The sequence below is a fragment of the Durio zibethinus genome, chromosome 8, assembly GCF_047325235.1.
Source record: "Durio zibethinus cultivar Kanyao isolate XHJ-2024 chromosome 8, ASM4732523v1, whole genome shotgun sequence".
Taxonomy (NCBI): domain Eukaryota; kingdom Viridiplantae; phylum Streptophyta; class Magnoliopsida; order Malvales; family Malvaceae; genus Durio; species Durio zibethinus.
This window is the reverse complement of record NC_143169.1, coordinates 2,171,901-2,195,252: the sequence shown is the minus strand read 5'-3', so window position 1 is coordinate 2,195,252 and position 23,352 is coordinate 2,171,901. Positions and strand designations below refer to the sequence as shown.

General features: G+C 27.9%; 2 protein-coding genes across 3 annotated transcripts; both read left to right on the top strand.

The window, feature by feature from the left end:
* Positions 1-11,510: 11,510 nt before the first annotated feature.
* Positions 11,511-17,177, top strand: LOC111278828 (DEAD-box ATP-dependent RNA helicase 15-like). The gene is made up of 12 exons (XM_022865491.2): positions 11,511-11,665; positions 11,809-11,922; positions 12,268-12,368; positions 13,052-13,224; positions 13,350-13,581; positions 13,687-13,805; positions 14,144-14,200; positions 14,682-14,866; positions 15,612-15,756; positions 15,845-15,928; positions 16,040-16,103; positions 16,899-17,177. Exons 2-12 carry the CDS (start codon positions 11,810-11,812, stop codon positions 16,907-16,909), a joined length of 1,284 nt encoding a protein of 427 aa, XP_022721226.2. The 5' UTR covers positions 11,511-11,665; position 11,809; the 3' UTR covers positions 16,910-17,177.
* Positions 17,178-17,311: 134 nt separating this feature from the next.
* On the top strand, positions 17,312-21,651 carry LOC149516969 (putative polygalacturonase At1g80170). Of its 2 annotated transcripts, XM_022865492.2 has the most exons (10): positions 17,312-18,924; positions 19,016-19,150; positions 19,262-19,399; positions 19,730-19,903; positions 20,042-20,065; positions 20,201-20,408; positions 20,723-20,804; positions 20,898-21,006; positions 21,093-21,209; positions 21,310-21,651. In XM_022865492.2, the coding sequence occupies exons 1-10, from the start codon at positions 18,922-18,924 to the stop codon at positions 21,544-21,546; spliced, it is 1,227 nt and encodes a 408-aa protein (XP_022721227.2). In that variant the 5' UTR covers positions 17,312-18,921; the 3' UTR covers positions 21,547-21,651. The 2 variants fall into 2 exon arrangements, with proteins under 2 accessions (XP_022721227.2, XP_089620687.1); XM_089764561.1 differs by lacking the exons at positions 17,312-18,924; positions 19,016-19,150 and having other exon boundaries at positions 19,267-19,399; positions 19,693-19,903.
* Positions 21,652-23,352: the final 1,701 nt, after the last annotated feature.

The following is a 23,352-nucleotide window of genomic DNA, read 5'->3' as shown; positions in this document are numbered from 1 at the left end:
TTGGAAAAAAAAACAAATAATAGCATTGAAAAAACTAACAATTAAAAATTAAGCGATGCCACACAAATATACATTTATACAAACTTAAATACCCAATTTACCTATACATACTTTGCTTCTACAATCAACTTAGGTACATATTACAATCATTTAAAACTTTTAAAAATGCATCAAATATTTTTTATAAAGAAACAAAAATAAAATATTTTTTATAAAGAAACAAAAACAAAACTCATTTAAAAATAAATAATTTCTTCACTTTCATCCATACCAAATTCAATACTCCAACAAGAAAAGAAAAAGTCTCACCCCAAATAATAGCAACAATATCTATATTTTAAAACACTCATATAAAAAGCAAAATTAACAAAATTAAATTAAAAAAAGTATTAAATTTAATCTCATAAGCTTAACAAATACACAAACCCCATTTACATGACCCTAATACCAGTAAACCCATTTAAAAACCCTATAAAATCTGTTGTTGTAAAAAACTTGAAGTCTAACAATATAGACCAAATTGTCTAATTATTTTAACCCAAAATAAAGGGCCATCCAATATTTCCAAATCTTTAAACAAGTCAAAACCTAGCCTTTTACATATAATATATCCATCTAAATATCCATTTTCCCTAATTAAAGAACCTTAAAAGCTTTTTCCAATTTGTAACAGGTTATGTCATTTCTCTAACCTTTTCCTCCTCTTAATCTAGATGGCGTCATCAAATAATGTACCTCAATTCTTGAAGACAATGTTAAGATCAATAGTTTCACAGTACTCAATGGTAAACAAAAATAACTTTTTCTCATTTATTTTTTTCCTTTACATATACTATTGAATCTAAAACAAAAAAAACTTGCAAATATTTCTAGTTTTTTTCTTTATATAACTTTAACCTACCAATTTATTTTATTTATTTAGTTTTTTTGGTTTTTTAAATTATACTAATGTAATATATACATAATTGTAAAATATAAACAAACTAAATAAAGAGACAAACAAATTTATGCAATTTTCTCCCTTTTTTATTTTTTCATATTCAACAATTATACAATGTTTATAATTTTTTTAAGAGGACATGTGCTTTTTTGTTTCTTTTTTAAATATTACTGCTGTGTCATTTTAAGGAGAGGAGAAAGGTTGCAAAAGTTTTTTTTTGTTTCTTCCACCTATTTGTTTCTTTTCTTATAAGTGTCTTTTGTTTTCATTTTTTTTATAGCTATTTTTTTTTCAAAAAGGTGTGTTTTTTAAACTTTAATTTGTGAGCTTTTTGCTATGAGTTTTCATTGTTGTGGTAGAGCTTTTAAAAGAGTATGGTTTGTTAATTTTTTTTGTTTCTTTTTAAATTTTTTGTCGATTTTTCTTGCTACAATTTGTTTTTCTTTTTTGGTTGCTTAATTGAGTTATATATTATATATATATATATATATATTGGTTTTCTTTAGGTGTGTTTGCTGGATTGCATGTTGTTTGTGATTTTTTATTTTCGTTTGCATGTTATAATTTTTTATGAAGATTGGGTTGTTTGATGTTTTAGATGTTTCTTCAATATTTTTTGGTTAAATATGTTGTTCTTTTTTTCTTCTTTAATTGAATGTGTTTATTTTTTGTTTTGGGTTTTAAGGTTTTTTTTTACCTATACATCTAGCAATTAAATCATCTGCTATTACATTTCCTAATACAAAAGAATCGCTTTTGATTTTATCAACTTTTATCAAAATAATGAAAGACCTTATATTATAAATCAATATAGATTTACCTCTCATAACATAAGTTAAAAGAGTTTATATTCTTTCTCTGACATTTTAAGAGACGTATAAACACCCTATTTTATCTAAGAAGTTTTTGAAATTCATTAGGTTTTGAATTTTAATTTTAATTTTGATTGTGCAATTGTGCTTTAATTGAAAAAGTGAATTTTGAGCCTAAAGATTAAGTGCTAAATTATATTTGCATTTTAATTTTTTAGTTTAATTTTTGGTTTAATTTTTATTTTGTTAGTCAAAAGTGCCAAACTCAATTAGTAAAAAGGAAAAACAAAAAATGGGTAAAAAATAAAAAAAAAATGTGGGATTTTGCATGAAAAATCTTGGATTCAATTCAACTCTTGGATTTTATCTCAAATTTTAATTTTAATCGTTGAATAATTTTGGAAAGACTTGGGGTTCAATCTATTGATAAAAGGAAAGATTACACAAAAAATAAAATGTGGAGAGAAATCCTATATTTAGTTGAATTAATTTCTTCCAAATTGAAAGGAATTTAATCCCTATATAAGGACTTTGAATCTGTGATCAAATAGGGGGTCTCATAGCAATTGATTTTAAGATCAAGCAAAGGTCATTGAAAAAAAAAAATTGAGCAGAGTTTTGGATCAATAACGAAGAAGCAATCAAGTAAAGAAAATTTGTAATAAGTTCATGTTAAAGGTTTTAGAAGGAATGCTAAGATTTATAATAGGAAACATCAGTTTTTGAAATGTGAAAAAATTGTTAAAACCCGTGATCTATTGAGGTAATGTTTACTTTCTTTTTTTTTGTTATTTTTGCATAACTTTTTATAATATTTAATTGCTTACTCTTATTTTTATAGTTGTTACATGATATTTATTTTTTGTATGAATTTGCATGCTAATATTATATTTGTATGATTTATATGTTATTATTTGCATGATTATATATTTAATTGCATATTTATTTGCATGGTTTATATATTTTTATTTGTATGACTATATATTAAATTGCATATTTATTACATGTTTATATATTTAATTGGATGTCTATTTGCATGATTATTAATATATTTATTTGCATGGTTATTTATTTATTTATTATTATTGCATGATTTTATATTTATTGCATGTTTAATATTATATTTGAATGATATTTGATTGCATGTTTCTATATTGTGTTCATAATTACATGATTATATTTGTATGCTTATATTTGATTTCATGATTATATATTTGCATGAATGGTTATAAATATATTTGTTTGGTATTTTATATTTGCATGATAATATATTTACATAATTATTATTATTGCATGATAATTAATATATTTGCATGACATTCTCGTATGAATAGTTTAGCATGATTTAGGCATGATATTATTACATGATATTTGATATGATTGATAATATATTTGCATGATAATTTTTACATGGTATGATTTAATATTTATTGCATGATTGCTTGATATTTTGATAAAATTTTGTATCATCATGTTTTGTAAATAAATAAAAAGATTGAAATTGATTTATTTGTATAATAAGACCATCTTTGATAAGGTTTAAATTAAAAAACACATAATTAACTTGGTATTAATTTTGGGCGTAAAAGGTTGCTAATATTTTTCCTGTACGTAACCGACTCCCAAATCTTAGTTATGTTGATGTAGACTAAAACCTATTCTTTTTAGGGACCCTCAGTTTAGGCTTAGGATAACCTAAAAAGGATAGACTCACATAAATGTCCAATCACACTTAATTAAAAAAAAATTGATAACGACTCCATGATTTTTGTGTCTAATAGGTAAGTTCTCTCAACCTAAACGTTATGACAAGACATTGTTTTAGTTTATAATATAAATAATTCTAAAACTTATAGAAAATGTAATACTATTATTTATTTATTTAATAAAATTATTTTCTTTGTATTATTTATTTATATAAAATGTTAATATTTACATGAAAAATATTGTTGCTCTTTCTATATAAAATGAACTGAAAATGTGTTTGTATAAATATAATCTCTCATCACAAAACAAACAAATAAATTATTTTTTTCATATTAAACTTCAATCATATCAACCAAATAAAGATAAGTTTTACATAGTGCTATTTATAGTATAAATATTTCTAAGCTTTTCATATGAAATTAAACCAATATGAATTTATATAAAAGTAATCTATCCATACAAAAGAAACTAACAGATGATTTTTTCTCTATTAAAATTCAACCGTTACCATCAGCTTTCATCTATCAATTCATGCAAGGCATAGAAATCTCACAAATTGCATACCAAAAAGGAATAAATTCAAAGACCTTTGAAGTTCAGCTAACCAATATTCGACACACTGTATATTTCTCCAATGGTTGCAAAACTTTTGCAATTGGTCATCACCTACAACTAGAAGATATTGCTCTTTTTAAATACAACAAAGTCAGCAATAAATTCAAAGTGTCCATCTTCACTTCTAACAAAGTTTTCCTAACTGCTAAAACAATTCAAGCTAGAAATAGTTTATTCCTTCTTTGTTTCTTACCTTTTATATTTATATGATAACTTAATTTGATAATTTTTTTTGTCAAAATAGAGGTCTATAACTCGCAAAGTCAAGGTGTTTCATCCAACAACAATGACATTGAAGTCATTAATCTTGAAGATTCAAATACACATTTTGAAATTTTTATCATCCACAATGATGAAAATCTCAATGAAAAAGCATTCAACTTTGAACAAATATTTGATGATAATAATGATACCCTAACTTTTGACTGTATGTTAACAAGAACAAACGTACGAACATCTTATATTTTGGTAATAAACAGTTACTTATTATTTCTTACTTTATTATATCATATTTTACTTTCATAACTAACTTTAATAATTTTTGTTTTAATAACAATATATTCTGGTTGATTTTACTAAACATTATATGCCAAAGTGCCAAACAATCATCACTCTTTATGTTCAAAATAGTGATCAAGAATGGAATGTCCAAGATATATACGAAGGAAAAATCAAAGCTTTTTTTTTTTCTTGAGGTTGGCGTCAATTTGTAGCTAAAAACAATTTAAATCTAGGCGATTATTGCATTTTCATGAAGATTGGTCCAAAAAAATTTTAAGTTATTGCATGTAACGGTAAATGGTGATTACTATTGTCTCCAAAATATATAAAACAACATTTAGGTATTTTACTTTTGTCAGTAAGTTATGTTTATAACTTTGAATTATAAGATAGTTGATGGAAGTTTTTTTTTGCTAACTATTGTTTTAGGTGGATTTTTTTTGTTATAAACACCCAATTTTCACCTCAAAAGTTGTAAAAAGCTATAACAAACAACTATTAGACTATCTTTGCTCTATATTGTCAACCGTTACTGCTTAAATTTTAAATGCTTTATTTACATATGTTTTAATTTGATATTCTTTCTTTGTTTTTTACATTTTATTTAAAGAGTGAAGAAAAAATATCGAATCACTTTGTTTCATTTACATATAGGATTGTATTATTATTATATATGGTTTCATTTACAAAGTAAATTTTGTATCTCTAAATAAAAAAAGACAAATATATGATTTGCATACAGATTGTTTCATTATAAAAAATAAAGAGTCTCAACAAAATCTATATACCTTATATAAAAATAATTCACTAATGAAAATAATCCCTATATTGGGACTATTCATCCACTATTCAATAAAGAGTTTAATTTTCTTGTCAAGTATTCTACATTGATTAGTTCTTCATTTTTTTTTATTTTTTATTTTAAACCTTCTTATCTTCAACACTCTCATTCTATTTATTTCCACTCAATGCAAAAAAAAAATTACAAAAAAAATTACAAAATTGAGAAAAGATTAATCAGATAACAATTCATAAAAAGAAAAAATTGCTTTATTCTTCGTTAAAAAAAATTCCCTTTTGTCAACCTAATACAAGCTTCTCAATCCTAACTTTTACAAAATTTCACTATATTACCCCAAAATGACAACAAATATATTAAATCTTAATCTAATCATTACATAAAACCTAACAATGTCTCAATTCTTACATAAAGGTCAATTAGTTCTAATCAATCACTGAAAAGATTTGGCCCAACAACTTCTCACAACAAATAATCTTTTAAAAACCCCACAATCTTTCCTCCCAAACTACAAACTCTCATAAGCCTACATATATACAATGCACACTTAACCCAAACCATAAATAATTTTCTTTAACTACTATTTAAATCTTACAAAAACACCAAACCCAATCACATAAAACATTTTTATCCACAAATAAATAAACTCTATAAAACACTTCAAAAGACAAAAACCCTACATACTCCTTTATCATAATCAATCACCTTTAAAGAAAAAAGATAGCTGTTGAAAGTTCTTCTCAGAAAAAAACACTGCAAATCTTCAGCAACCACTACGATTCAACAAGCATCTCACTCATCAAGATACTATTTAGGATTCCATGGTTAAAAATTGTCCAACAAAACCTTTTTATATTTCATTCATAGTTTCAAATTATGATAACCCATAAAAACTACTATTATTTCATTTGCACAAAACTTTCTACACTGAAAATAGAATAAAAAATTATGATTCTAATTTAATAAATAAACTATTTCAGCTTGTGTAATTAAAACATTCACTACCAAAAAATAGAATTAGAAATAATTTAGAGGTACATAGAATAGAAAAAATTATAAATCGAAAAAAAATCCTATCTTCTTTTCTTTTTATAATAAAATTATAAAAAAAAACTCAAATTTCTAAACTTTTTACCTAGATTTCTTTTTCTATTTACATATACAAAATTTTTCATATCTATTTTAATTTTCTATTCCCATATGAAAACCATATATAATTACAAGAACTTCTAGTGGATTTTACATCCTTCAATAAGAACAAGGTAAAATATTAATTTCATATAAATTTTTTTATCTCAATTCATTTAAAATATAATTATTATATTTTATGACTTAGATTACATTTTTATATCTCCATGTGCAGAGAATGATGTTAAAGGCTATTGCGACTCTCCTGGTTTCATTGCTGAATGAACAACACAAATGTCAATCCTCACCTTATCTTGATAAGTAATTAGATATATATTATAACTGCTTAACATAACAAAATATACATTTAAAATTTTCACTAACTATTTCTTATTACATTGTTTTTACAGCATATTCCAAACTTTTACCCAACAATAGTTCTCCATCACTCAATCACTCATTGAAGAAAATAAATCTTGGACGGTATACTACAATAGCAAAAAAAAAAAAGAATTCTCACAATGATGGAAAAAAATTGTCATTGACAACCACCTAAAGATTAATAATTATTGCTTATTTGTTGTGATAGCGCAAAACACCTTCCAAGTCATTATCTATCCTGACTATGAATAAATTATCCTCCAACAATATCAAAACAAATAAATTTAGTTATTTCTCCTTTTAAATCTTTTTGACTTTGTTATGATATTAAAGTTCTTCGTTTGTTTTTTTTTTTTTTTATCTTTTCATAATATATTATATTATCTTTATCTTCATAATTGAATTGCATGTGTCATTTTTCTCACGAAACTTATAGAAATCTAATTAACCTCTTATATTTATTGGTCTTGTTCTGTTTTTTATAACTAATATATTTTATACAAACTTTCATGTCGTTATACAACCTAAATAGACATATTTCTATATAGATTAATTGTTCTTTATATTTAAAGCATTAATCGACTAAAAATTATATAATCCCTTTGTTTAACAAGTAACATTACCTACTTAACATTACAATTACCAAACATAACATAAAAAAAAAACAAAAAATCGGATGAAGCCAGGCCTTATATACTAGTTATATATAAAAATAGTTTCAAATTGAGACTGTTCATGAAATTATTCATACAATCTCTTAATTTTGTGCTATTTGCTTTTTTTTATTTGCTTTGACAAGCCTTTGGAAGGAGACGAAAAAACAAAGAAAAAATAAAAAGAAAGGTCAAGCCAAATCCTTTCATCATTTACCATGAATTGATGGTAGAATTCATTGACTTCTTAACAAGCTGGGAAAATTAATGATATTATAAAAAGTAAATGAAGTGAAGAAAAAATGTATCCATATTAAACAAAAAGTATCAATGGGATCGAAGAAAAGATTAATGGAGTAAACTTTATGGGCAACCTAAATTCCAATAGCTAAGACTAATTCATAGCAAACATGGGTCAAAAGTATTTAGGATGATGATATTGTTGATTGTGACTCTTCTCATTCTCATTCATTATTTTTGTTTTGATGTATTCTTTTTATTTTGTTTTTTTTTTTTGTCTAATTGGAAGAAAAACCCGACTTTGAGAGTTGAGTTTGCAGTGGGTCATACTTTGGATGGGCTTAAATTGTTTGGTTGAATTTTTTGTTTTAGAGGAATCCAAAATTTTACTTTAAGAATAGGGAACATAATAAAAAAAAAAAGGTCATTAATTGATAACAACATGGTGGAACATCATCAAAAAGAGATGGGGAAGGGTTTTAGGAGGGGTAGAAGAAAGAGTTGAAAAATAAAAAAGAATAAGGGTAAGTAAAAGTTGGTTTGAGCCGACTAGACTGATTGAATTGAGTAAATTTGGTTGAATTGGTTCAATTAAATTAGTTTTAATTATAATCAGTTAATAAAATCGTTAAATTGGTTAAATTGATCGACATTCAATATTTAAAATTAGTAATTAAGTTGACCAATTAAACTGACTCTTTATGTACTAATTGAACCAACTTTTTAGTGATTCTTATATAATGGCAAATATATCATTTCATCTTCACCTAAAATAAACTCAAACTCCCAAACTCCCTAAACCCCAACCCCTCATTTGAAATTGTTAATTCCCATCTCACCTTAAATCTGAAATCCCCAATTTCTACTATAGTTCAGCTTCTTCTCTTCTTATCCCACACTAATTTCTCATCTCATCATCTTGCGTATGCTTTTTCATTAATGGGATCGAAAAGATTGATGAAAGTCACGAATATTCCTTCGATAAGAACAAGATCAACAATATTTTCTTGCTCCACCAATCACACCAACAATTGGTAAAAATTAAAATCTTTGATCTTGAAGCCTTGATATGTTTAAGGAAAAACAACACTGTTAAAGTTATAATATGTTTTTGTTAGTTTTCATAAGTTGGTTTTCAATTTTTTATATTTTTTTGGGATAAAGATAAAGGGATAGGAGGGAGAAATGTAAGAAGTATATGGAAAACCCATTCAAAAATTGATATTTTTATTTTGAAATCATGAGAATTGTCTCAGATAAGCAACACATTACAGAAAAGTATGTTTTCTAACTAGTACATATGCAACAAATTTGTTTAGTTTTGTGCATTTATCTTAGTTATAGTTTTTCTTTTTTTTAATAAAAAGTACAATTATCTAATTGAATCGATAGTTTGACAATTCACTTAGGATCAGTTATTAAAAATATTTTTAGTTGGTTCAATTATTTAAAAAGATGAATTGGTTAATTTGGTTTTTTTTATTAAAAATTGAATAGACTAATTGCTCATCTTTAAAAAAAAAATGATGTAGTTTTTTTTTTTTTTTTTTTGGTTTTTTGAAACAACACGATTGAGTGACAAGAAATTAAAAAAAAAAAAAAAGAGAGAGAAAGAGTCTTTGATGGAATATTCTATTAAACCTAACTTCCAAACTGGGTTTGGGTTGCCATGTATTCTTGTTAGTCAAGTCCATATATTCTAGCATCATTAATATTTGTGATTAGATAAATGGTTAGTATTTTATGTTTTTAAAGTAACATTTTTAGGTGTTTTGTCTAAGAATGGTTATTGTCTTTTTGTAACAAAAATTAACCTTTAACCATCTTAAATATATTTATATATAAATAAATAAAAATTCTTCCAAATTATAATTTCAACTTAACTCATGATTTTTTTAACTGTTTCATAATTGCTTGATAATTGGTGTTCAATTATTGAAGTTGAGTTAATTTTATTAGTTTTTACTTAAAAATTAAGTTGATTCGATGATGGTAATTAGTGGGTTTTGATTGAATGGATAAATGGGTTTGGATTTGGTAAATGGACAATATTAATAATGAATAAATAATGTATAGGCAAATTGACCTATCATGTATATATTGTTGGATTTGAATTTAATTAAATAAATAAAACAATTGGATTTCTAAAATCTCATATAAAAAAAATGTGATTGAAAGAAAGAAATAAAAATCTGCAATTAATTCTTCACTCTTTAGAATATTTAGTTTAAAAAAGTTATTGTTATCATTTGGTTTTGTGATGTTTAAGATACATTTCTCGGATTTGATTTGATCATTTTTCATATCTCTATTTTTTTTAGAGAATTCTATTTTTTTTTTAATTTTCTTGTCTCCTTTGTATTTTTTTTTTCAATTTTATTAGTTTTTTTTTTTGATTTTTTACTTCTTTTTATTTGTTGATACTTCTTTTAGTGATTTAATTTTTTTTCTATGGTTGCTTACTTGGTATTTTTATTGTCTTTATTACTACTTTTGTATAAAATTCATATGTGTTTTTAATTTTATATAATATATGCTATTTATTAAATTAAAAACTCAAATAATTTATTTGATTGTGATTGAAGGGTAGCTGAGAAATTTTTTAGTAAAAAATTACTCTCTTCATCGCATTTTATTTGTCCATTTTTTCTTTTTAAGATGTGTCAAAATTATGTTTTCTTTCTTTTTAAATATCTAATTTTTTTTATATTTTAAAATTATTTTTTGAGCTTTTTTACTTATTTATTTAAAAATTGTAAAATTTTAATTTTATAAAAAGTTTTAAAATTTAATATTAAATATATTAAAATTGAAATTTTTTCTTAAATTTCATAAAAATTAATAATATCCAAACAATTTGGGACAAAGATAGTGTATAAAATAAGGTTATTAATGCTATATTAGACAATATTTTAATTTTTTTTTAAATGATATATGTCGATACCAATTATTTTGAATATTATTTCAAATTTTTTGATTTAATATAAATATATTTATAAAAATATATGAATTTGTGCATAATAATACTTTAATATTCTGTAAAATGAATATACAATATCTTTAAAACTCAAATAAATAAGTTTAAAGTATAAACAATAATAATTTTATTTTACATGATATTTTAAAATAGTTAATTTGACAAATTATATTTAAATGAGTATTTTTTATATAAAAATATATAAGATAAAAATAAAGAGACTAGAAAAATTAACTTTGACTTTAGGATTTATTAAACCTTAGAGACAAAATACAATTGCATTTTTAAAAGAAATTAAAACACTTATCAACCCTGATTTAAAAAAAATAAAATGTAATAGCAAATAAACTATAATAAAAAATAAAAAATTTAAAAATTTAAAGGTTATATTATTTATTAATTAAAAATAATTAAATAATAAAAATAATTTAAAAATTATAAAATATATTTTATATTCACATATTAATTAAAATAAATTAATTCATCGAAATAAGATAAAATCAACGAAATGAACTTATATTATTTAGTATCAAATTTGATAAAAAAATTATGTTAAATATATTATATTTTAATATAATTGAAATACGCTGACGAGTACGACTGGTGTCAAAATAAAATTAACAACAGAAAATCATCACAATTGTTTTATACCACTCCTCGAAAGTCAAGTACGATGAGATAATGAGGTCAATTCCGTCATTCAACAAATTATTTTCTTTCATTTTCTAATATATTCCCTCCTCTCTTCTCAAACCCTAGATCTAGGGTTTTGTTCTATATTCTGCCCTTTTGTTTTCACTTTTCAATTCACTATCCCTCTTTCTTTTTTTCTTTTTAATTTTCATTTTTTTCCTGTTTGTCGACATCTCAAAACCAAAAGGATAAAGCCATATCTGTGCTCGAAGCTGAAAGGTAAGAATTCTTCAATGTTTCTATCTTTTTTTTTTTTTTTTCCTGTTTTTAGTGTTTCAAAGGCTACAAAAATTCGAAAACACTAACTATGGATTTTTTTAGATTGAAGTTTGATTTTTATGTTTTTTTTTTTGGTTGAATAGGATGGGTGATATAAAAGATAACGACGCCTACGAGGAAGAGCTTCTAGATTACGAAGAAGAAGATGAAAAAGCCCCTGACTCCGTCTCCTCTAAGGCTGCTGATTCTGCTAAGAAGTTAGTCTTTTTCACTTTATATATCTAGTTTTTTAGATAAAAACTTTAATATAATATGCCTTTTTTTTTTTTTAAGTTTAAAATGCTGTTGAATTGCGTGTATATATATTTCCTTTGTTTTATTTTTTGTTGTAACAGTAAAAATGGATTAAACGGGTATGTTCTTTTTGATGTTGTGAAGATGATGACGTGAATTAATTTTTGTTGCGAAGCTGAAATTTGCTTTGTAATAGTCTTGATGCCATTTCATATAGATGTAATTTTTGGTTTTTTCTTGGTAAATAATTAGGTTGTCATGTTGTTGGTTTGATTTTAATTTGTTTCTTGTATTTTTATGTGGTGTAGGGGGTATGTTGGAATTCACAGTTCGGGATTCAGAGACTTCCTGCTGAAACCAGAGCTGCTTCGGTCTATTGTGGATTCTGGATTTGAGCATCCTTCTGAAGGCAAAGTTTCAAACTTATGTCTGGCTTTAATATATGTGTATTCCATGGATTAGGTCATGTGTTTTTATTGCTTTCAGTGACTTAAAATGGTGGCCAGTATACTCGTTTGATGCTTTTTTTTTTTTTTTTTACTGTTCTAGAAACTGCATTTGGATTAAATATTTGTTGTTATGGGATATCATTTGTTGTCAACTTTGAAATACCTTGCCTTAAAGTGATATTTGTGTGGCCTAATATCAGTTCACTTTGTCTGTTTTGCTATATCACTTATCTTAGACTGACATTAATTTATCCAGGCATATGAATCTTCACTTTTATCATAGCTTTGCTTTCTTGTCTGTTGTTTTATATTGGTCATTTAAACTCTTTTGACTAACTGGGTTAAATAATCTTTAATAATTCATTTATGGTTAGTTATTTGGACTTGCTTATGGCTGCATATACATCTTGTTTTTCTTGTTTCACAATCAAGTTTCTTCTACTTTGCCTGATTCATTTAATCTGTGCTTGGTTGTTCTTTGGTTCTAACTTGTTCAAGATTTTATTATTCAGGTAATCACTACCTCTATATTCATATTTTCGACAAGAAAACTGGTTTAGTAACCTTTCCATAAAGGATCTGGAAGAACCTTTATAATTTACTGAGGGTTCATCTACTGCAATTTTATTTGCTTATTCATCAGTGCAACATGAGTGCATCCCTCAAGCTATTCTTGGAATGGATGTGATTTGCCAAGCAAAATCTGGGATGGGGAAAACAGCTGTTTTTGTTCTATCAACTCTTCAGCAAATCGAGCCGGTTGCTGGTCAAGTTGCAGCACTCGTTCTATGCCATACAAGAGAATTAGCTTACCAGGTATGTTTTAGAGACTTTAATTTGTTGTTTGAAATTAGCATTTCAGTTGAGGGTGTTGCAGTGCTAAATAATTTTCATCTTTGGGTTCCTTCTTACCAAGTATTATTTTTTCTATGCTTTGACAGATTTGCCATGAATTTGAGAGGTTCAGTACTTATTTACCAGATATTAAAGTAGCTGTCTTCTATGGTGGAGTCAGTATCAAGGTTCACAAGGACTTATTAAAGAATGAATGTCCTCATATTGTTGTTGGAACGCCTGGAAGGATATTGGGTCTTTCCAGGGATAAAGATCTTAGTTTGAAGAATGTGAGGCATTTTATACTTGATGAATGTGACAAGATGCTTGAGTCACTTGGTATGCTTTCCAATTTCCATAAATCTGCTGAAGATGTACCTTTTTTTTCTGGTACTTTTTCTTTTATTATCTGTTATGATCATTTTCTTTTTTTATATTGTACAGATATGAGGAGAGATGTGCAAGAGATCTTCAAGATGACTCCACATGATAAGCAAGTTATGATGTTTTCAGCTACACTTAGCAAGGAAATTCGACCTGTGTGCAAGAAATTTATGCAAGATGTAAGTACTCAGCTTTGTAATTTCGATTCCATTGTTTCTTTTTTTAATACTATTAATTTTTGTGGGTATATGTTGTTCTGGTGTGTACCTTTTTTAATGGCAGGGATACATACGTTTGGAACTTGAATTGCTTCTAAAATTTGACAGTTATTTAAAAAAAATTTGTGCTAGATAGCTGTTGGTGTTTTGCAATGTATTGTTTCTGAATTCTACTATCTTATTTGAAGGATTGAAGTCTTATGTTAGTAGTTGCTTTTGTCATTTTTTTGCTGATGGCATTGGGTTATGGTAGAAATATAATTCTCCTTTGATGGCCTTTTCTGATGTTTTTGCTGCAGCCCATGGAAATTTATGTTGATGATGAAGCCAAATTGACTCTACATGGTCTGGTACAGGTATGCATACAGCCAAGTCACAGCTTTTGTATAGGTTTTGTTTGAATGGGAATGAAGGAAAGATAAAGGAGATAGAGTTTACGTCTTTTGTATCAATAATTTTCTATGGACAGGTAGGGATTGGGATGTACCCCTTCAAAACTTTATTTTCTTAGAACCTTCAAATTAGGAGGATTTGCGAAGGAAGGTTCCTCTTTGAAAAATTCTGATTGGATAAAAGATATTGGCCTTAATTTAACAGTTCCATTTGACATATAAAGGATATATTATTTGAACAATGGGTGAGCTTTTTTCTATCCACTCCTTAATTGAGAAAGGTTGGTAACGTACCCCTTTTTTTTCTCTTCTTAGCATCCAAACAAAGGGAACCTTGTCATTTCTTTCGCCTTCTTTTCCACTCTCCTGACCCCTTTAGTTCCTATATAGGCTAACTGTTTAATGCCTAGGTTAATATGTATATATATATTTTTTACTTATGCAGCATTATATTAAATTGAGTGAGCTAGAGAAGAACCGCAAGTTGAATGACCTCCTTGATGCCTTAGATTTCAACCAAGTAGTCATTTTTGTCAAAAGTGTGAACAGAGCAGCTGAGCTCAACAAGTTACTAGTGGAGTGTAATTTCCCCTCTATCTGCATCCACTCTGGAATGACCCAGGAAGAAAGGTATGCATTCATTCTCTGATATATGTGGTGCGCATGATGGCTGAATTATCTCTTCATCTATGTTTGGCATGTCAACTTTCTTTGTGCTATCAGTGCCTGGCTTTTTGCAATGTGTTTGCCCTAGTGTAGAAGTGAATTAAGAAGAGTTAGATATTTCAAGAAAGTTTCTGCTAGGTTTTTTCCTTTTATGGATTTTATTTGTGGTTTTCTTGGCCTTTCCATTCTTCTAGTAGTATTGTTACTCGCAGTTATGTGTGTTTTATAATTGGAACAAGGTGTTATTTTCTGTGTTCTTTGCATTTGGTTTGATTGAATCCATGACATGTCTGTAAAGTTTTGGTATAAAGGATATATCATGACTTGTACTTTGATGCAACTAGTAACAAGGTGGTTTAATTGTTTATATGTAGTTTGTTAGCCATAGTTGTGTCTGCTATATCATTTCTTCTATTTGGAAGTTCTTAAAGCCCATGTTTACCTAGCCATGGTCACCCTTTGGTGAAAAGGGTATTAATCTTTGACGGTAGTGCTGATGTCAACTAATTTGTTGGTGGGTTTATGGATATATATTTTAGTGTCAGCTTAGCTGTTAACATTCAGTAGTTTTCTTTTAGTAAGAAAAATTTTTTATGGAATGGGATTCTGTGTTCTACATCTATTGTGTGTGAATGTGTGTCCTGTTTCTCTTTTGCCATAGAAACTATCCTGGCAGTGGCTAATTCTGATTGGTTTATTCCTTTTCAAGGTTGACACGATACAAGAGTTTCAAGGAAGGGCACAAAAGAATTCTTGTCGCAACAGATTTAGTTGGAAGGGGAATTGATATTGAGCGTGTTAATATTGTAATCAACTATGACATGCCGGACTCTGCTGATACCTACTTGCATAGGGTAAGTTCTGTTTGAGTATTGCAATTGAACCAAAGTCATGTTGACCTTGACTTTCTATTCTCTCTCTGTGGGTTCTCTGTTATCACAGGTGGGTAGAGCTGGTAGATTTGGCACCAAGGGGCTTGCAATTACGTTTGTCTCATCTGCATCTGACTCTGATGTCCTTAATCAGGTTATACCGACTTTCTGTTTTTGATACTCTATGTACTTCCTTTTTTTCTCCATTTAATTAAATCATGTAGTCTCATTTGTTTAATTATTATTGCCACTTTGATGATTTCAGGTTCAGGCTAGGTTTGAGGTGGATATAAAGGAGCTTCCTGAGCAAATTGATACCTCTACATACAGTATGATCTATTTCCACTTTGTGATGTTGTACTTTGTATGATTCATGCATTTGTGCATAATGATTTGCTTTATATTTGGAAAAGAATTACATTCATGGATTTCGACTGTTTTAGGATAATGAGAGTAATTATAGTTTCTTGGTATAATCCATTCAGAATTATGATTTCTAGTTTACACATTTGCATATGGTTATAAGTGGTTCAAGGAAAACCATAAATAAATGAATCTGATAGGAAATGTATTGGAGTTTTCTGTTTCTAATTGGTACTACTGGCTATTCTATGCTTGTTGCATATATGATTATGTATCACGAAATGTGAACATTTGTTTTCATTTGCTTCCCACTTTCCCATTGTTGATTTTTTTTTTGCCATCTTATTTCCTTAGGTCATGTTTGATGCATAGGATGATGGATAGGATAAGATAGGATAGAATGATAATAATTTTATATTATGTTTGATTTGTCTCTAAAAAAAGGATAGGATTACAAGAAAGATTAATCATCCTTTTCGTATGGGATGATTCAACTCTTCCAAACTGGAGAGGGTTATTTTTAATCCATGGGATTGGAGGAAGGATAATTTTGACTAATAAATAAGTTATTCTATCATAATCCTTGCACATATCAAACACAAGATAAGATGATATTATTTAATTTAATCCTATTCATAATATCATTTTATCTTCTCTTATTATAATTTTGTATACCAAACACATCCTTAATCAATATGATTATTTTTTTTGAATAATGGTAGCTGGCCCAACCTAACTAGCTTTCTTTCTTTCCTGTGTAGTGCCATCATGATCGAAGTTCTTGATTTGTTCTATAGCAGGAAAGTTGTGCCAGAACTGATCAATTATTGTAGACTATAGGATGGTTTCTATTTAAGTCTGGCTGGTAAATCGGTGAGACGGAAACATCTGCTGGAGTTATCATTTTTTGTTTTCATAGTAACTTTGATCAGTTTGATTATTTCGGTTAGACTGAATCTGTAGTGTATATACTTGGTGGAGTGAACTTAGATTCCCTCCTAGTGAAATTTAAAGCATAGACTTAATTGACATTCTTCTTACACCTTCCCATCTCATAACCTCTGGTCCTTCAATGCTTTTACAAAAAAAATTTCCTCTCTTTGGTTTCGAGCTCACAAGCTATCCATAAAGCCATGTCACTGATTACATTAGCACATAAGCGCTAAGTAGATAAGTAATAATGTTGTATCATTGCATTTGAGCTGCTGCACTTAATTCTGTCAAATTCTTCACAAAACCAATACTCTATTAACCTCCCTTTGAGAATACTTAATCTTCAGTATACAAACGATAATATAAGATGCAATATCACATTGTGATGAGCTAACTGTCACAAGTGAATTTTAATAGAGGTAATACCTCAATTTTCCTTCCATCCCTATCATTAATTGTGTACAATATGGGGAATGGAATAGGCATATGATACAATGAAATTGTTGTTTTAATTTTATTATGCACTAATGAAATTAAATCATTAAACACTTCCAAATGGGTGGTAAAATCGTTTTTCTTATATGTTATTTTATTTAGAGAATTATGTACATAAGATTGCCTATTTTATTCAAAACTAGAAGGATGGCCGGGTTTTGCTTTAGGTCTATTATTAATATTTCGATTAAATTAATTTGTAAAATTTGATTTTTGAAAATTATATTATTTTTTTGAAAATGTATTATTGAAAACACAATATGATTCTAAAATCTATTTTTGAGATTTACGATGGTGGTTTTGAGGTATACACATTATTAAGAGTATTTTTATCATTTATTAAAATTAAAATTAGTATTTGATATGCATGTATTTTTGAAAAAAGATTTTGGGAGTGTATAGTTTTGGGATGTATTTAGAAGGACTCTTTGAAGGAAGCTTTAGTTTTTAACTTCTCAAATTCACTTTTCAAGTTGCTTTGATTAGATTGCATATGTGTATAGCAAACAAGGTTTGGGGACAATTTTAATATTAAGTTATAGATTGTAGATGAGGAAAAATTTTAGTGAATAGATTTTTTTTTATCATCTGTTTGAATCATTCTTACTTCTATATTTATAGGGAACTTAATCAATGTGTTGATTTGTTTAACCGATTTCTCTATTTATTGAATTTGTATCTTTTAAAACTCAATATGTATCATTTTTAATCTTTTACAAATGAAAGAACACTTTATGAAAAGGTTAGAATTCATTTGAAACGAAAGTAACACTTGTAACTAAGAATCATCAAATTTGAACTATAGCATTTGAATGCTTTTGAAGTCATTCAAATCCCCTTTTATAATTTTGTTATAAGTGATTTTTTTTTATCATAAAATTCGACGGCCCAATCGAAAGCATTCGAATGCTTTAGTATAAAATCATGTCAAAAGACTTCTCAAATATGACATTCGAATCCCTTTAATCAAACATTCGAATCTTTTAGTATAAAAACATTTCATAAGTTGATTTTTATTTTCAATTGATTCTTTCATGTTTTAATTCTAAACTTTCATATTTCTGCCGTTGAGACAGTATTAGTTGAGGTGCCCTCTCTCTCTATTTTGGTAGTTAATAATTAATGTTTATCATCATGAAATCAAAAAGGAAAGCTACATAAGATCAATTAATGAAATGGCTAAATTTGATCATTAAACAGTTTGATCTGTCAAGTGCTCAGAAATAACCAAGAAAATCCTATTCTATAATGATTAAGGATTTCTTTCCTCACAAAACAATAAAAAAGATCACCTTAAATAGCCTTGTCTTCCTGTGTTCAGCACAACAATTGTTGTAAGCCATCACTTTACGAACCATGGTAAGAAATAAAATCTCCAAATTTCAACTGAGGCCACTCTAATCTAACTCCTAATTTACTAATGGAAAATCCTTTTTTTTTTTTTGTTCAGGATCCATCATCAATTGCATATGTTATTTGCCTGGTCTCACTGATCACAATTTGTATTACTGCAAAAGCACAGCGAAATGTGTTCAACGTTCTAAGTTATGGAGCTGCTGGCAATGGCCTTACTGATGATTCCTTGGTAAAATTTTCTACTTTTCAGCCTGTGAAATCTTATATTTGCAGATATGTATGAGTTGTTCTATATTATTAGTACTGATTACTACTAATTTTCTAATTTTTTCGGACGCAGGCGTTCATGAAGGCATGGAAGGACACATGTAGTGCTGCAGCAGGCACTCCTACCTTGATTATTCCCGAAGGAAAAATATTTTTGGTGCATCAGATTACATTCACAGGCCCCTGCAAGTCTAATAAAATAAATGTCAAAGTACGATTAAATTAACAAAATTAAGAATCTGAAGCTTATCTAGTTGGTTCATAGTTCATACAGCTATCATTATGAGGAGGCTATCAGCAAGTGTAGAGTTCGATTTTCAATACCTGCAATCCCTTTCATGTCATCCGTCTATAGCTTCCTTTGTATCAAAAAATTAATAAAATTAATAGCACTGCAAAAGCTTTCCTACTTCCTAGTAATACATCAGTAAATTGGCATGTGAGATATAATCAAATTTGGATCATAACTCATGAGAATAGATAATATGATCTTCAATTCTCCAGGATTCGTATTCTTCCGCAATCTAAATTTCTGTTGCAGCTATCAGGAACTATTATCGCACCCAATGGTCCTGATCAGTGGAAGGCAGCCGATCTGTCAACATGGTTAGCATTTCAGGGTGTAAACGGTCTAACTATTGATGGACTTGGGATGATAGATGGACGTGGCAAAGGCTGGTGGGATCGCTCATGCAAATTTCATCGTGGTCAGCAGGTATACTGCAACATCAAAATCGCAGAAAACACAACCAAACTTAAACTTGTGAAGTTCCATACTTCCAGTCATTTTAATTCCTTTTCTTTTTTCCTGCTTTTTCCTGATTCCATTTCTGACTGTTGAACTTCTCCGCAGGGATGTATCACACTAGCACCAACGGTAAGTACGTTGAGAGGATTAGGTCCAGGCAAAACTCGAATCCAGAATTTATTACTACAACTCTAGCTGTCATTATCTGCCTAGTTATTGTAGAGAAGGCAGGTTAGTATATTACTATATTATGCTTTGCTGCAGGTACTTAAATTTGAGAATTGCAACAATATTCACATGAGCAACATTAAGTTTCACAACAGCCCCCAAACACACGTACTGATCTTGGGATGCCAAAATGTTGATTTTGGATCCTTGACCATACAAGCTCCTGGAACAAGCCCCAACACTGACGGAATACACATTCAGGTTGCTCGTAATGTGTCCATTCACAATTCACAATTTGCTGATGGTGAGTTGATTGCTTTATGTAAATGCTTTTGATTTAACGTTTTGCATTTGAGAACAGCAAAGGAAAAGAATTACTACAGAGAATTCACCACATTCTACAATGGAAAAATGGCATACATGGTGTTTCAAACTCAATGTAGGACACTGTCTGTTGGCATCCGAAGCGCCTCTAGGACTTTTCTCTATTGATAGATTGGAATCTAATTCCCTGGTGTTTACTTTATAAATGTCTTTGACAAACATTAAGCTAGGTAGTAATTGAATTAGTGCATGACTGTCAAGTTGATGATTAACGGCTTCATTGTTGATGAACAGGTGATGATTGTATCTCCATTGGTGATAGGACTTCTGACATCTCCATCACTGACATTAGTTGTGGCCCTGGTCATGGTGTGAGGTAAGCAAATTTTTTGTTCAGTCTTTTGACGTCACTGGGGATTAAATCGATCCTTCTAACAAGCCCAACACTCCTAATTTTAATGCCTAACAGCATTGGAAGCCTAGGCAGGGGCGGAGCGGAGGTTCAAGTAAATAATATTAATGTGAGGCGAGTAAACTTCCGAGGGACAACTAATGGGGTACGAATCAAGACGTGGCAGGTATGAAATTTGTAAAATAAAAAAAGAAAAGAACAAAACCTGTTGACCAACGAAAATCTTGAGTTAAATTTGTTTTTGTTTTGCAGGGAGGCAGAGGTATAGTTCGAAACGTATCTTTCTCAAACATAAACTTCCGGGCAGTGGCAAATCCAATCATCATTGATCAGTTCTACTGTGATATTCCAAATTCGTGTAGGAAATCGGTAAGACACATACAGAAGCCTTTAGAACAACTAAAAGCATTACAATTTACATGTACGGTGCTTGTTTTATTGTTTGAATTTATACTTTGAATTTTGACAGAACACTGCAGTTCATATTAGCGGTGTACGATACTCTCAATTGTTTGGGACATCAAAGACAAAAGTGGGTATCAATCTCAATTGCAGCAGTAATGTTCCATGCACCGGCATTACATTAGAGGACATTCATTTGGCATCGGCAACTTCAGACAGCCAATTGATTTCTAGCTGCAACAACGCCTTTGGACTGAATAGAGGAATTATAGATCCCAAATCCTGCCTCCGGAAAATAATTTGAGAGACAATATGATTGTACATTCAAATTTCCTTCTAAAAATAAAAACAGAAATAAAATGTCAAAATTCAATTTTATTAAATAAAATAATGGATACAAATTTCTATATGATCTTTTTTACAGGAGAAAATAATCTTCTGATTCGATCTTATCAAAAACAAAAATGATATTCTAATAAAATGATTGGCAAATCTTCAAAACAACGTTTGTTGTGATAGAAAACAAGCTTGTGATTTTTGTGAACAAAAGCTTGATCACGAACTGGCAAAAATAAGCAGATCTTTAAAGAAATGACCAAAGCCTTATGATTTCTTGGTTGGTTATTGAATTTCAGACAGCTTGAGTAATCTTCAAAGATGAGCAGCAAATCTTGAATGTGTGAGAATAAGGCTAGAGTGTTTCTTCTTTGCATTTATCTCCAGATGAGTTGGAAGAACTCTCTATTTATAATGCTATGTGTGATATAATGTGAGAAAGTTCTAAAATTAACTTTTAATCATTTTGATTTTTTCTCTAATAATTTTAAATTAATTAAAGATAATGAAGATGACTCATAGAATTTAATTAGGTGATCTACGAGTCCTTAATTTTGATTAGTCTAACTTATGTTTTTATCCTGGTATACAAGTAATTTTAATAAATATTCAACAAATTATTTAACTAATTAAATATTTAATTTAATTTATTTAAATATTTTCATCAAATTTTCAATGTCTATAACGGTTAATTTTATATATAGCAAGCTTGGATTTTCGTCATCCACGTAACCTGTATTAACCTTTTGAAAGCATTGGAAAATTGATTGGTGCAATTCTGCGGTAATTAAATTTTTAGCTTACGCAAGGTTCAACATTGTAATCTCTGCACTTCGTAAGTTACTCCAAATTAGGGAAAGATTTAAATGAAATTTCTTAGGTGAATTTAGTGAAAACTTTTCTAGAAACGATTAAATAAAAATTAAAATTAAAAATCAAAATTGATAGATTAAGAAGTCTCCTCGTTATATAAATTAAGTATGATAATTTTGAAAAAATTTGATATATAATTTTGGATAGATATTTTAAAAAATATATTAATAAAATTTTTATTTATTAAAAAATATTGGTCAAATTTAAATTATAAATAACTTTTTTAAATTTGTTTTACATATTATTGATATCCACATTAAATTCTATTAATCTATTGGTTTCGATTTTTTATTAAATCATTTTTAAAAAACAATTTCATATAAATTTTACTAAAAAAATTTCATATAAAGTTTGTCCATCCAAATAAGCTAAGTTCACTTATCAAAGGTTGGCTTAAAAGTCCAAAATTGAGGCATCCTATTAAATTCGTAAGAAGCACATTACTTTAACAATGTTTTCATAATTGAATAACAGGATGATTGTATCTCTAGATTGGAGAATATCTTTCAAACATTAATGTGAGAAATTGTTTTTATAATTTATGATTGAGAAATTTAAATACAAATATGGACCGACAAATTAATGTAACTAATGTCTAAAATTATCTTTAAATCGATGACTTGAAAATCCAAATACTTTTTTTTGGTATATAAAAAGTCAAGGTTTAAAAGAAATTGAAAAAAAATTTACAAGTATTGAGTATTAAATATCAATTTTGTTAAAAATCATTTTTAAAAAATAATGAATCAATATCACACCTTAGTTTGTTAATTTTAAATTACGAGAGCTGAAAATTATGGAAGTTAAGTAGTTATACTTAAAGAAAAATAAGTCAAGCAAACATACAGATATTTTATTACTAAATATTTTTTTATTAATTTTTATTTGATTAGATTTATTC

Excerpts from the sequence above, each read along its gene's own strand:
- LOC149516969 (XM_022865492.2), top strand. Across the intron at positions 20,066-20,200 it reads GTATCACACTAGCACCAACG|GTACTTAAATTTGAGAATTG; the intron begins GTAAGTACGTTG and ends GCTTTGCTGCAG. Across the intron at positions 20,409-20,722 it reads CAATTCACAATTTGCTGATG|GTGATGATTGTATCTCCATT; the intron begins GTGAGTTGATTG and ends GTTGATGAACAG.
- LOC111278828 (XM_022865491.2), top strand. The coding sequence starts at position 11,810 with ATGGGTGATATAAAAGATAACGACGCCTACGAGGAAGAGCTTCTAGAT. Across the intron at positions 14,201-14,681 it reads CTCTACATGGTCTGGTACAG|CATTATATTAAATTGAGTGA; the intron begins GTATGCATACAG and ends TTACTTATGCAG. Across the intron at positions 14,867-15,611 it reads GGAATGACCCAGGAAGAAAG|GTTGACACGATACAAGAGTT; the intron begins GTATGCATTCAT and ends TTCCTTTTCAAG.